Raw genomic sequence first — 14,065 nt, forward strand, 5'->3', positions numbered from 1 at the left:
CCCACGAGGGATTGTGTCCCACGTGGAGTGGGGGCAAACCGAGGCACGGCACTGTGCTGGCACCGGCACGCTCTGGCGTGTGGGTTGGGTGGGTGCTGCGGTGCGCGGGTGCTCCCCCGGCGTGGGCATCCCCGTGGGTGCTCAGCATCCTGCCTGCCGCGGGGCGGGAGCCAGGCGGTCCCCGGCTGCCCAGCGGGTCCCCCGGGTGCTGCTCGGCCCGGGCACCCTCCGACCCCCGCCGTGAGGGGGTGCAGGTGCTGGGGGCCCTCGGGGTGCTGCGCTGGGAACGCTTGGTTTTAATTAAAACTCTCGCTGTGAGCCTGCTCTGGCTTGCTGCTTCCCCTGCACTGCCAGCTTAATCCAGGGGTTGCTTCCAGCCAAACTTGACAGAGGAGTCTGAAGGGCCCAGATCTCCTCCTTTTTGCCTAAAAGCAGTGAACCTGCTCTAAAAAAATTCAAATAAAATAAATTGCATAATGCATATCTTCCCTCTTCCCGTAGAGGGGCAGCCCAGCTCCCAGAGAGCCCTGCCAGCTGTGGAGTACATCCCTGTGCCAGGGTGCTGCCCCAAGGTTGAGGGTCCCCTGGCCCTGGGGCACGGGCTGGCTGCATCCCTGGCTCTGTCCTGGAGCAGAGTGGGCCGTCCCAGGGTCTCCCTCCCTGTTGAAAGGGAGAAACTGAGGCATGCAGTGGCCCTGTTTCCCATGGGACGCAGCAGGTACCTGATAAGGCTCACAGCTCTGCCCCGTGGTGGGATTCTGTGTCCTCAGGTTGGGCTTGGCAACAGCGTCAGCATGTTTGGGGGTCCCAGCAGAGCTTGGTTGTGGGGCTCAGGGTCTGGCTCAGTGTCTGATCCACTCTAGTGCGAAGTCCAGCCATGCCATGCTGTTCCCCAGGTGCGAGGGGCTCCCTGGGGCTGGGCAGGCCTCCTGCCAGGAGTGAGCAACCTTTTGAAGCTTTTTTATTTCTTAAGCTGATTATTCTGTTCCTCTTCCAAATTGGAAACAGAAACTGAAATTTCCCATGAAACAAATTCTGCCACCGCCTTCTCCCTGGAGGGAAGAAAAAGAAAATGAAAATTTCAATTAAAACCATTATAAGCCTCTGAAATGAAAACTGGGGCAAACTGAGGCTTGCACTTAGCTTGTCAGCCTGGGCTGTGTGTGGCCGACGGCTCTGGCTGTGAGGAGACATTTTGGGGGGACCACAGGGGAAGGCATCGTACTGTGGGTGCAGGGGTGTCTGCATCCCCAGCTCTCCCTCTCACTTCAAGCCACTCTTTCCCTTTCTCTTTGACTTCCAGCAGTGGTCTGTGTAAGAGGGGAGTGAGCATTTTGCTGCTGCTGCCACACTGGGAGCGTCACAGCACAGCCTGGTGCCCTCCAATCTCTCTGTTGTCCCCCCTGAGGGACTCCTCACTTGGGGGGTGGCTCCTATGGGATCCCCACCCTGGAGTAAAGGGGTCCTGGGGATGGATGGGGCATGACAGGGTGCTGCTCCCTGGGGAGGTGAAACCAAGGAAAGAGAAGGTGCCCTGAGCTGGTGTAACCCAAGGCGCAGGAGGAATTTGCTGGGTCTGGGGGAGAAGGGGAAGCCTTGCTTGAAACAATAAAAGGAGCCCGACAGTTTTGCCAGTGTTATTCTGAGCTGAGAAAATATTATTGCAGGGCAAGAATAGAAGGAGATGACAGCATTTTCCCGGTCTGGGCTCAGTGATATGGGAGGACCTGAGATACTGGGAGGGTACAGGGAGTAGGGTACCCTGCTGGGAGATGGGGCTGGAGGGGCCCCCAGTGCTTGGTGCCAGCTCTGTGTACAGGCACAAGGCTCTTCCTGGTAAGGATAGAACTGCTGGGGCTGTATCCCTCCGTGCCACCAGCATCAGTTAGGGCACTGGGACTGCCCTTGATGACTTGGCAGGGACGGGAGCTGTGTGTGATGGGGTGATGGCTGTGTCGTTTCCCCCCCCCCCCCCTTCACAGGGACGGACCCTCTCTCCCTTGCAGGTCCCAGAAGGGGCATTTCCCACCAGGATGGGGGCATTGCACTGCTGGCCACCTCCTTGCTGGAGGTGACAAATGTCCCCAGAGCAAGAGAAGGTCTTGATACCCTGGTGTCCTGGGTTGCTGGCAGCTGGGCTTGTCCCAGCGTCACTTCCCCTCTCATGGGGACATGCATGGGGGATGCTCGGGCTGGGGTCAGCAGCAGCAGCTGGCAGCCTTCCCTGGTGAAGGGTGTTTAGGGACATGGCTGCGCTCATCAATGGCACTTTGTCCTTCTCCTCCTCCTCCGCCCAGCAGTCACAGTAGCCTGGCCTAGAGTCAGGGCGGTCACTGGGACAAGGCTTAAGAGCCTGTTGAAACTGAGCCGCTCCCTCTTTCCCTCTCCGTCTGTGGCAGCTGGGTGGGTGCCACTGTGCTGGGGTTTTTAGCTGGCTGACCCTGAAATTCATTTCCTACTGGGAACCAGTTGTGCCACTGCCCCTGCAGTGGCATCACCGTGGGGGTCTCCTCAGCATCCCATGGGATTCAGGCTTGGGCTTGCTTTGGGAGCCTTGACCGTCAGACCCTGTTGCTTAGGGACGTGATATCCATCGCAGGGACGCTGTTCCCATGCTGGTGCCTCTCCCCAGGTGCCGTCCCTGTGGGTGGCAGGGAGGAAGCCTCCCCAACAGTGAGGTCTGGTGGCAGCAGTGGCGGGCCTTGTGTGCTGGTTTCCCCATGGCACTGGCTGGGTGCCTGCTATTGTGTTCCTGGCTGGCACCCGGGGGGGGGCAGGACTCACTCTCTGCCCACCCTCTGTCTGCTCTCATCACCACCCCGGGCTCCGGGCTCCACACAAGCCCAGCCTGGGGCTGACGGCAGGCATAGCCTTTGCCAGGCTCTCAAGCACCCCAACTCACTGCAGCATGGCCGTGGTAGGAGCCTGGGGTGGTTCAGCTGAACCTTGCTGGGGCAAGCTTGCCTGGGACCCTGCTTCCCACTGGCTCTGCAGCTTTGTCCGTGGCTGGGAGGAAGAGCAGCACCCTGGGCAGGATGAGGCCAGGATGCTTGCTCCTCCGGGAAGGAATGGAGATGGATACTGCTATCCACAGCAGCTGGGAACAGCTCTTCTGCTGGCCCCAGTATGGCTCTATGATACTCAGAAGTAGCAGCTTGGAGGGACACTCTCTGCTCTGTGCCCAATGCAGCCCTCCAGTTGCCCCTTGAAAAAGCCAGGACCACTTGGTGCCACCACCGGGGTGGGGGTCTAAGCATTCTTTTACATTTTCCAAGTGGGTGTGAAGGGTGTTTGGGGAACTGGGAGCCCCTCTCCATTTTTCCTTGTCGCAATGCCCCTTTGCTGCAGCACCCTCTGACAGCTGGCACCCAGATGGGGGGAGCTCCCAAGGGTGTGAGAGGATGCTGTGGGACATTATCCACTGCTTTTTCCTCCAGTCCTTGTGTTGGGTGACAGCTCAGGGCCCCGTGGCTGTGCTGTCCCAGCTGGGTGGGCTGTGAGCTGGCATCCGGGGTACCCCAGCATGCACAGCAAATGGAGGGACATGGTGGGAATGTCTGGGGAGCAGAATGTCCCCCAGGCTCGAGGTGAGAACTTGTGTCCGTGGCTGGGAGGGGGCATTTGGGGCACACAGTGCTTATGATGCTCTGCAGGTCTTTGGGGACAGGATGGCTCCTCCTGACACTTCCCTTCCTCCCCGGCAGAGCTTTTGGGCACCAACCGCTCCGTCCTCTTTTTTGGCAACCGAGGCTTCCTGGGCTTCCGCTCCCTCTACCTGGATGAGTACCGTGACCGGCTCTTTATCGGGGGAAAAGATGTGCTCTACTCCCTGCTCCTGGATGGGGCCAGCATGGACGCCAAGGAGGTGAGCTGGGTCCTGCTGAGCACCCTGGGGTCTCCATCCCCACCCTGTCCCCCTGTGTACCCCTCACCCCTCTGAGCAGACAGTGCCCAACCGATGCAGGCAAAGTCACCCTGAAGCAAGACCTGCCTTGGGGATGTCCCCATCTCAAAAACCCTGAAATGCCTCCGATAGCTTTTACTGACTAGCAAGTGTGGGCTGGCCATGATGGCTGGAGGGTGTGACTAAGTAGTCATGGCTGGCAGCTAGGAGATGGGTGGTGCAGCCCACCAGTGATTCCTGGGTGCTGAGCAGGGTCTTGGACCCCACTTTCCTAAAAAATGACCATCAGGAGAGGGAGTGCTGCCCAATTCCATCTGGGCATCCCTTCGTGTGCCAAATATATAGCTGAAAGCTTGCAGAGACAAGGACCTAAAAGCATCCATTATCACAACAAGCTGTGCCAGGGCTCAGCTGGCAAAGCCCCCAGAGCAGCCCCCAGGTGGGAGAGGTGACGGACCAGAACAATGATGCTGGGTGGTGGCTCCCCTCCTCCTTCACCCTCTCCACTTTGACTTCTTGTTTTTCAAACATGCCTCTGGGCTGTTTCTAGCTGAAGAAAGCGGAGAAGGAAATGGAGTGTCCCTTGGCGTGTTGGGTCACCGCCATGGGGTCAAGGGCTTGTGTACCCAAGCTGCCCTTGGTCTGAGAGCCACCGAAGGCTGTGGGGGACTCAGGCTCCTTCAGTCCCTGCTGTTTCCCAGCACCCTTTCCCCAGGCCACCCGCTAGGCCACCCACTTCCAGGCCAGCTCTGGCCATTCCCGGTGTGACCACCCAAATCCAGCTCAGCTGCAGGCTCTGACCTCTGGGGTGAATCTCCCCAGGAGGGAGGATCCTGACTTGGGTTGCAGGGTGGGAGCCCTGGGCTGGGTGGGCTCTGGGGAGCTGTTGGTCCCTTCTCTCTGTCCCTCTCTCCATCCTCACACCATAGGCAGCCTGGGGATGTGTATTTGCAAGGCTGAGTCCCCACTGTCCACCCTCCCTGGTCCAACAGGTCCTTTGTGTTTCAGATCTATTGGCCACCCCTCCCTGGACAGACGGAGGAATGTTTTCAGAAGGGAAAAGACCCAGGGGTGAGTCTTGCTCCATGCATGCTCTGCCCTGTGCTGAGGGGGTCCCCATGCCAGCTGGCTCCCCCCATGCCAGGGCTGTGCCATGTCACCCCACCAGGGATGGCCCTGGGGGGCTCACGGCCAGTCAATGCCAGGGCAGAGCAAGGGACCATCCTGGTGCATAAGGGAAACTGAGGTGGGGAGTGAGTGACCAAGCCTGGACATGCAAGACACTTGCTCTGGGCTCTGGAAATCCCATCTCTGGGGCTCTGCTCAGCCCCATGGCTGCAGAGAGGTGGCCGGTGTACCCCAAACACAGCTGCACTGAGCAGGCAAGGATAGTTGGACTCTGAGTCTGAGCTCGGAGGGGCCAAAAGCCCCATGCTGTGCTCCAGACCCCAGCAACGTGGTCTGGCCCATTCTGGCCATCCCTGACGGTGGGAAATCTGTAACTCACCCAGGTTTAGTGACCTCACTCCTCAAACGTTACCCCTCTTTGCATTCCCCCTGCCCCAATATGAAACAGGACTATGGCAGGGAGAAACTCCTTGAGGCTCCCCTAGCCCAGACGAATTGTTCCCAGGAGTCCCCATGTGTGTTTATTTTACAAGCTCTCACCGACAGATCCAAGCCAGGGCAGGCTCAATTTTTTATTTTTCTTGAACATATATTTTTTTTAACTTGCTATTTTAGAGGCTCTTTGCAAAGGGAAAATAAACAGCGGGGAGGCTGGGAACCCCCGGGGCAGCTCGGTGGCGGTGTTCCCAGCAGACGAGGGGCCTCGCGTCTCACTGGGGGTGGACAGTGGGGGGCAGGCAGGGCTGGTGCTGGCCGGGGGGGGAGCTGCCGAGTGAAAGGCAGTGGTGCCAGAGTGGGAAGAGGATGGGAGCCCTTTTCCAGTGGGAACTGCCAGGAGAGACTGCACAAGGTCAGAGGTGGCAGGTCTGCAGCCCCGGGAATGTCATTGCTACTGGCCCCCAGTAGAAGGGGAAAATCCTAGACAGTAGCGATGGGGGCTGTCCTGCAGGCAGCCAAGGATGCCTGTGGGTATCCGTCTCCATCTCCTGCATTTCCTCCTTTTGTTTCATCCCCGGCGCAAGCAGGAACATGACAGGGAAGGATGTCCCTGCATCTGGTCACGTCCTGGGCGCCAGGAAGAGGAGGGTCACCAGGGATTTAGGGCTGGGTGTGGGAGCTATTGCTGGGAGCTTGCTGGGCAGGTGACTTTGCTTCCCTGGCCAGTGCGAACTGAGTGATGGGGTTGAGCGCATGGGTCCCTGTGGGCAGGAGATGCCCAGGGGCTGGTTGGATCCCCTGGCTGGTTCCCCCAGGGATGCTCTCATCAGAAGGAGGACCAGTAAAGTCTCATCCTTTTGCAATGGTCTGGGGTCCACCCAGACGAAGTCTGTGCAAGACCTGTCGGTGGGTGCAAGCTGCCAACTTGTACCCCTGGCACTGGGGGGAACACAAAGAGCCTGGGTGCAGCCCAGGGAGCCAGAGCTGGGGCTCGCTCATCCTCGTAGGGCCCCAGGCAGAGGCAGGCAGCGGGGAGGGCAAAGCACCGAGCCCTCTGCAACCCTTCCCCTCCCCTGCTGTCCTCCCAGACCGACTGTGCCAACTACATCCGTGTGCTGCACCCCTACAACCGGACACACTTGCTGGCCTGTGGGACAGGCGCCTTCCACCCTGTCTGCGCCTTTGTCTACGTGGGGCACCGCGGCGAGGTAGGGCAGCACCGTGGTGGGGTGCGCACCCTGAGCAACCCTGTCTGGACACCCCTGGGAGGTGGATCACCATCATCTGCCTCCCTCCTGGGGGGCTTTGGGACAGTGTGGGAATGATGGATGTGGTGTTTGCCCCACACTGAATACAGGGGGTGTGATGTGTGTCAGGAACCAACTCCCTGTTGCCCCTTTGCCCTTGTGCTACCACCTCTGCAGCTTCCCCACCCTTCTGGCCTGGCATCACCTTTCCAGACATGTCCCCTGGGTCTGGTGTCCTGCCAGGGGCTGTGATGTGGGTGGTGTTTCTTCCCAGCTCACTCACTGCTCATAAATCAGGCTGGCTGGGGTGGAAGGGCAGGGCCCCCTGTTCCCTCCTTGCAGCCTGGCGCCGCGTGGGCAGTGGGAGCCCTGCCTGTACCACAGAGCCTCCGGCCAGGCTAATGGGCAAGCAGCGGGGCTGGCAGCTCCCCTCTGGCTGCTACACATTCTCATAGGATCAGACTTGCCTCAGAAAGCACAGATCCTGCTTCCAGATGGTCCCGTTGGGGGGGCTGCAGGCATCCCTTTGGACTGGGGCTGCAGCTGCCTGCAGTGAGGCGTCTGTAAGATGGGCAGGTACCAGCACCAGCCCCTGCATGCCCAGGCAGGGCCCCACTGTTGAGGCATGGCTGGGGGCTCACCTGCCTGCTCTCTGCCTGCTCCCCCTCGCCCAGCACACCTTCAGCCTGGACCCCACCAGTGTGGAGACCGGCCGGGGCAGGTGCCCGCACGAGCCCAGCCGTGCTTTTGCCAGCACTATCATTGGTGGGTTGTCTTCCTGGGGGACCTGAGAGCCTTTGGGGTTCTGGGACCAGGGATGGTCCCCATGCAGCTGGGGCTGGCTCTCAGTCCTGTGGCGGGGTGTTTTTGCCAGGTGGGGAGCTGTACGCCGGCCTCACTGCAGATTTCTTGGGCCACGATCCTGGCATCTTCCGCAGCACAGGGACTCGCTCCGCCTTGCGCACTGAGGTGGACCAGCGCTTACTTAACGGTAACGGCTCCCCTCAGCCCCTCCATCCCCCCTGTCTGGACTAATGCTGGGGACCATGAGCCTCTCAGTAGCCAGGGCATCTGCTGGCCACAGTGCAGCATCCCCCATGCCAGCTGTCATCAGGGAAAGGCACTGGGGCAGCAGGTCTGGGGGTCTAGCCCCAGTGTGGTGTGGGTGTCTGGAGTTGGTGGCCATGCTCTCTCACCCCACTGGACATGCCTGGCTTTTGCTTGTAGACCCCAAATTTGTGGCAGCCCACTTGATCCCAGACAATAACGACCGGGACAATGACAAAGCCTATTTCTTCTTCACGGAGAAGGTGGTGGAAGCAGACAGCAAGGAGCACACCATCGTCAGCCGGGTGGCACGGGTCTGCGTGGTAAGATGCTGGCAGGGACCGTGGGGACAGGGATGCACCAAGTCACAGCGGTGGCCCTGAGGCTCCCTGTTCCTGCAGAATGATGCTGGTGGCCAGAGGGTGCTGGTCAACAAATGGAGTACCTTCAACAAAGCCCGGCTTGTGTGCTCCATCCCCGGCCCTGGTGGCATTGACACCCACTTTGATGAACTGGGTAAGGGGTGCCTACAGCTGGGGACCTCACCAGGGCTGGTCCCTTAGTTGGTGGCTTCAGGAAGGCCCTGGGCTACTGGGAGAAACCCCATGGTTTCATCCCCAGAGGATGTCTTCTTGCTGAGGACAAAGGATGGGAAAAGTCCAGAGATCTACGCCCTCTTCAGCACCATCAGGTGGGTGGTCCAGCTCCAGCCTCTGGGGACATCCAGCTGCAGCTTCCCATAGCCTGTCACCACGGGGCTGCTGGTTGCTCCCCAACCTCCACCAGCTCTGCCCTGGTCTGTATGGAGATGTCAGTGCTCCCCTGCCCCCCGCCGATGCTGTCAGCACCGAGCATGGCTCTGCTCACCCCATTCACTGTCCCCTTCAGCCATGTCTTCCAGGGCTCTGCTGTCTGTGTGTATCGCATGGCCGACATCCGGGAGGTCTTCAACGGGCCCTTTGCCCACCAGGAGAGCCCCCACCACCGGTGGGGTGCCTATGAGAGCAGAGTGCCCTACCCACGGCCAGGCGTGGTGAGCAACTCCCTGTACTCTGGGTCCCCTCTGCTCCTCTGATTGCTCTTTGGTGGGGGTGGTGGGGCCAATCCCCCATCTTCTCACCCGTGGGGATGGGATCCCTATGGGATCCACCCTGGGAGAGCTGGAACTGAGGTCTGGTGAAGGGGTGGAGAAGATGAATCATGAAGTGGAAGGTGGGGAGGGACCCAAACCAGCTCTGCGGGGCGGCGGAGATGGAAGGAGGGACGGGTACTGGAGTGGCCAGGCTGAGCTGGTCCCTCTCATCCCCACAGTGTCCCAGCAAGACCACCAACCAGCCCCGGCGGCAGTATGGCACCACCAAGGACTTTCCCGACGAGGTGCTGCACTTTGCCCGTGCTCACCCCCTCATGTACAAGGTCGTGTACCCCCGGCACCGCCGGCCCCTCCTAGTGAAGACTGACCTGCCCCACCGCCTGCGCCAGCTCGTGGTGGACCGGGTGGAGGCCGAGGATGGGCAGCATGATGTCCTCTTCCTTGGGACGGGTGAGTAGTGGGAGTGGCATGCAGGAAGGAGCCCCAGCGCTGGGGCTACTGGTGGGCACGCTGCTGGGGTGTGTGATGGCAGGGTGCTCACACCTCCATCCTTCTTCTCCTCTCTGCAGATGCTGGCTCAGTGCTGAAGGTGGTGGTCCTGCAGAAGACAAGCTTGGCCATGACCGAGGAAGTCATCCTGGAGGAGCTGCAGGTTTTTAAGGTGCTATTTGCTGCCTTGCTTGCAAGGGAAGGGGGCAGTAAGGTGGGCTCACGTTGGAGACACACATGGGGACAGAGGCTTAGGGCTGTCACCACACTGTTGGGCACTGGGAGGTCTTCAGGCTGTGAGGGCAGAGGGTAAATGGGGATGATTTCACCCTCCCCCAAAACATTCCTGGTGCCCCACCAAAGCCCTGATGGCTCTGAATGAGCTGGGTTCTCTGTGACGAGGTTTTTGCCAGCCTCATGTCCACTCTCCTCCCCTGCAGGCACCTGTGCCCATCACCCAGATGGAGATCTCCGTCAAGCGTGTGAGTACGGCCACGGCTTGGCCATGGGGCTGGGGACAGGGCAGGTCACCAGGAGGGACTGAGCTGTTGTCACCAGCCTCTCAGAACCCGCATGGGTTCTGGGCATTGTGCTCATGGGGGCTGCCAGTCTCACCATCTCAGTGCTGTTCTCCCAGCAAACGCTCTACGTGGGCTCCAGCCTGGGGGTGGCCCAGGTCCGGCTGCACCAGTGTGAGACCTACGGCACGGCTTGTGCTGAGTGCTGCCTGGCCAGGGATCCCTACTGCGCCTGGGATGGCACCGCCTGCACCCGCTACCAGCCCTCGGGCAAGCGCCGCTACCGCCGTCAGGATGTCCGTCACAGCAACCCTGTGCACCAGTGTCTGGACCAGAATCTGACTGGTGAGAGGCTGGGGGGACCCACAGGACTGAGGGGCTCATCCAGGTGCCCCAAGATGTGCCAGCATCCACAGCCCTTGGCACGCAGAGGGGCTTGTGGCCAGCCCTGGTGAGCTGGGACACTCTTGTCTCCCAATCCTGTAGACTGAGGGGTGCCCCAAGAGAAGGTGGGTGCTGCTGGGGCTGGTGCCTGTCCCCAGGGAGAGGGGCAGAAGGGGACTGAAGCCACACCAAGGGGTCTGACACCTGTACCCATGGAAGCCTGGCTCTGCCCTCCCCATGAGCCCATGTCTGTCTTTGCCCCAGTGGACGATTTTGAGAGTGTTGAGGAGAAGGTCCTTTATGGGGCAGAGGACAACAGCACCTTCCTGGAGTGCGTGCCCCGGTCCCCGCAGGCCAGTGTGCAGTGGTTCGTCCAGAGGCCCCCTGATGAGCAGCGGGATGAGGTGAGAGCCCCTCACCCCGCGCCCACCTTGCTCCCCTTGCGAGGACACGGGAGGGATGTGGGGCTGAACCCGGACCTCCCCCCAACGTCCCGGTGGCCAACAGGTGAAGACGGACGAGCGGATCCTGCAGACGGAGCATGGGCTGCTCTTCCGCAAGCTGCACCGCCATGATGCTGGTGTCTACTACTGCAAAACACTGGAGCACGGCTTCACCCAGACGGTGGCCAAAACGGCCTTGGAGGTGATCGCCAGCGAGCAGCTGGCACACACCTTCTCCCAGGAACGGGGGGATGAGGCCCTGCGCCTGCCTTGCCCCAGGCCCTGGCTGGCACCACAGGCTCCCAAAACCTGGTTCAAGGACATCATGCACCTCATCAGCTCCCAAAACGTGCGGCGGGTGGAGGAGTACTGCGCCCGCCTCTGGTGTGGCAGCAGCCGCCCCCACCACCACAAGAGCAAGTTGGCCCAGGCCAAGCATGCCCTGGCTGGCGTGGACGTGGGCAAGAAGGGACGGACAACCAAAGCCCACAGCGAGAAGAACCGCGTGCCCCGGCAAGCAGTGGCCACTTAGAGGCCAGGGTAATGGCCATGGGGTGGCTGTGGGTGAGGACCAGCTCCCCGTGCTGCTGGCAGCCCCGGGGGCCTCCTGCCCTGGCAGGTGGCTTGCAGTGGCACCAGCTCGGTCCCCCCGGCTGCGGTGGATGGGATGTCAGGGCCAGCTCCTGGGCAGGTCCCTGTCACCCTCGGTGGCTGCGGGGCCACCTCCAAAATGGGTGGTGTGGTGGTATGCATTGGCCCCCCTCTTGCACCTGTAGCAGGTGCAGGTCCACAGTCACTGGGGTGGGTTGGGGCTCGGCAGGCGCAGTGCCATCACTGTGCCACTGCCGTGTCACCGCTGCAGGGAGCTTGCTGGCTGGCTTTCTCTGCAAATAAAGGGGCGGCTGACAGCTCCAGGCTCTTTCCATGCCAACATGAGGCCTGGAAAAGATGATGCCTGCCCTCACTCCAAAAAGCCTCCATGTCCAGGATGAGCCCTGTTGTCCACTGTGCCTGGGGAGCTGGAGCTGTGCCGTGCTGCCCAGGGTGCATCTCGGGTCACAGTGCTCCTTCCAACCTTTCCTGTGGCACCAGAACATGCTCAGCAGTGCCAGTTTGTGCCTGGGTGCAGCTCCCCCCCTCCTCTCTGTCCCCCCCCCACCCTGCCACGGACATTTTAGGGCTGGGTAGGGCTGGTGAGGAAAGCAAACGGCTGGGGGCAGGTTAGACTTGTTCCTGGGTAAACACAGGAGAGGCACTGATGCCACCACAGTCACTGTGCCCAGGTGGCAGTGGGGACATGCAGAAGGCGGCGGCCCCAGTACAGGTTGGAGGGCCTGCACCCTGGGCCGGGTGTGTTTCTGGTGGTTGGTGGCCCTTCAGGGCTGAGTGGGACAAGGCTGGTTTGGGGACAGCTTGATGCTGGCTGGTGGAGCTAAACCAGCAGCCAGGACCTCCCCCAAACACAGGGGGTTGGGGGCAGGTGCATGGAGAGCACCCACAGGCTGCTGGCACCGTCTCAGGCTGCCAGCAAAGTGCTCGCTCATTTTTCTTGCCCGACATGAGCTCACTTGCCTCACACGGTCAGCCTGGGGTGATAAAGATCTCCCCCTTCCTGAGGCCGGGCAGTCCCACACAATGGTGTGAACCGCGGCCCTGCCGGGACAGGCATTGTTTGGAGGCAGAGGAACGGGAAAGTAAAATAATAATAATAATAATTAAACCCCCTAAATAGCTCACACAAAGCCAGGTGATGATATCATCGCTCCTCCCTCTGTGTGCGTGTTTGTGCTGCAGCAGCAGAGCACCACGGCTCGCTGCGGTGTCTTTGATGGGAACAAAGTCCCCCAGCAGCGCTGCCCTGTCCCACAGTGCGTCCCTGGAGATGAACTGCGGGTCCCGACCCTCTTCTCCACCTCTCCTGCAAACCCACGGCGCCTGCATAGGGTGGGAGAGCTGTGGTAGTGCTGGCGAGCCTGGACAGGTCCTGCAGGGAGGGGAGCGGAGCTGGTAGCACTGATTGACAGGCCAGACTGGAGCCAAGCATGTGGATTTTGTTAATCCCAGGCCTGGGGGGCACAGAATGATAAGCAACAAGTAGAGACAAGGAGGGACATGGGTGTAAAGCCAGAAATAAGAGACAGAAGTCTGATTCCTCAGGGCCTGGATTTAATGCTCTGAAGCTGCTGAAACCCCTTTGTCTTGCTGCCTCCGAGTGACTCCCTGAGCTCTGCAGAAGAGGGGCTGGGCTGCCCATCCCGGGAGATGCAGTGAGAGGGGGTTCTGGGCCTCTGCTGTGTGCAGGACCTGGCCTCAGGTGAGCTGTGGCAGAGGCTGGATGTGACACCGGAGTCAGTGCAAACTGATCAGGAACAAAGACCAGAAGAAACCAGTTTCTGAAAGGGCCTCCCCCTCCTGGTAAAACTCCATAAATCTCTGTAGCCCTGGTTAGGTTTACATCCCTGAGGCTGGAGTAGGAGGGCTTTTGTCCGGGGTGGAAGCTGTTTCTGCATGGCTCACGTTCCAGCCTTGTCCCTCGTGATAACCAGTCAGCAGAGGTAACCTGCATCCCTAGAAATTCCCATGGGCTGAATGAACACAACCTCACCCACCCTGGGAGGTGGAAGGATACAACTTCGGTGGGCAGATACAGCACTGTTGCCCCTCAGTCTCCTCTGTGTGAAGGGAATAAGCCCTACCCGAGTCTCGGCACTGCTGGCTGAGACCAGTCCCAGGGGCAGGAGCAGGGCGAGGGAAGCACTGGTGGACAGGGTGTGTGTGGGAACAGCCACAGAACAAAGCCATAGTGGGGGGACGGGTGCAGCCACGGATCCAGCTCCTATTTTTAGCCCATTTCCTAAGGAAGCGCAGTGTAGAAGCACCCACTCGCCTTGGGAGCCTTCCAGCCTCCTCAGCGGCATTAAGTGAAGCTGCTGGCAGGGTCAGGGCTGATACAGCCTCACCGGGAGCCCTCGCATCTCAACACGGGGTGACAGGCCCCGGCCCGAGTCCCTCATCACAGGCCGCACGGGGCGGCCCAGGCCCAAAGGCCCTGCTGCCCACCGCTTACCAAGGGACGAAACCCCAGGGCGGAGCAGGGCGAGGGCGCAGCCCCCAGAGCCCTCCCAGCCTTCCCCCACCACCGCGGGACCTCTGTCGCACCGCCACCCCCCATCTCCACCTGGGACGGATGTGGCGTGGCGCGGCGCGCGCTGACGTCACACAGCGTCGCGCAGTGATGACGCGCTGAGGCGGGCGACGGCGGCGGCGGTGGGGCCCGGAGTCGGGGCTGGACATGGCGGCGCGGCCCGGCCCGCGGGAAGATGAATAAGGGCTGGTTGGAGCTGGAGAGCGACCCTGGTGAGCGGTGGGGAGGG

At 60.8% G+C, this 14,065-nt stretch overlaps 2 protein-coding genes across 5 annotated transcripts in view; both read left to right on the forward strand.

Annotated features, from left to right (window-relative positions):
* Positions 1–3,652: 3,652 nt before the first annotated feature.
* Positions 3,653–11,599, forward strand: SEMA3G (semaphorin 3G). Its single transcript, XM_026857156.1, has 15 exons — positions 3,653–3,865; positions 4,913–4,975; positions 6,559–6,678; positions 7,392–7,482; positions 7,592–7,708; positions 7,945–8,087; positions 8,166–8,280; positions 8,386–8,455; positions 8,653–8,797; positions 9,076–9,307; positions 9,427–9,518; positions 9,787–9,828; positions 9,984–10,209; positions 10,513–10,652; positions 10,756–11,599. Exons 1-15 carry the CDS (start codon positions 3,851–3,853, stop codon positions 11,221–11,223), a joined length of 2,079 nt encoding a protein of 692 aa, XP_026712957.1. The 5' UTR covers positions 3,653–3,850; the 3' UTR covers positions 11,224–11,599.
* A 2,317-nt stretch (positions 11,600–13,916) lies between these two features.
* Positions 13,917–14,065, forward strand: part of BAP1 (BRCA1 associated protein 1) — a 13,738-nt gene continuing 13,589 nt past the window's right edge. For 2 of the 4 annotated variants that reach the window (XM_026857153.1, XM_026857155.1), the window contains exon 1: positions 13,917–14,048. In XM_026857153.1, the coding sequence (XP_026712954.1) occupies positions 14,012–14,048 (37 nt within the window). In that variant the 5' untranslated portion in view covers positions 13,917–14,011. The remainder of the gene's footprint in view (positions 14,049–14,065) is intronic. The other 2 variants (XM_026857152.1, XM_026857154.1) reach the window with 1 other exon arrangement.

The sequence above is a fragment of the Athene cunicularia genome (assembly GCF_003259725.1).
Source record: "Athene cunicularia isolate RWA chromosome 12 unlocalized genomic scaffold, athCun1 chr12_part1, whole genome shotgun sequence".
Lineage (NCBI taxonomy): Eukaryota > Metazoa > Chordata > Aves > Strigiformes > Strigidae > Athene > Athene cunicularia.

Excerpts from the sequence above, each read along its gene's own strand:
- SEMA3G (XM_026857156.1), top strand. Across the intron at positions 8,798-9,075 it reads CCTACCCACGGCCAGGCGTG|TGTCCCAGCAAGACCACCAA; the intron begins GTGAGCAACTCC and ends TCATCCCCACAG. Across the intron at positions 10,653-10,755 it reads CTGATGAGCAGCGGGATGAG|GTGAAGACGGACGAGCGGAT; the intron begins GTGAGAGCCCCT and ends GGTGGCCAACAG.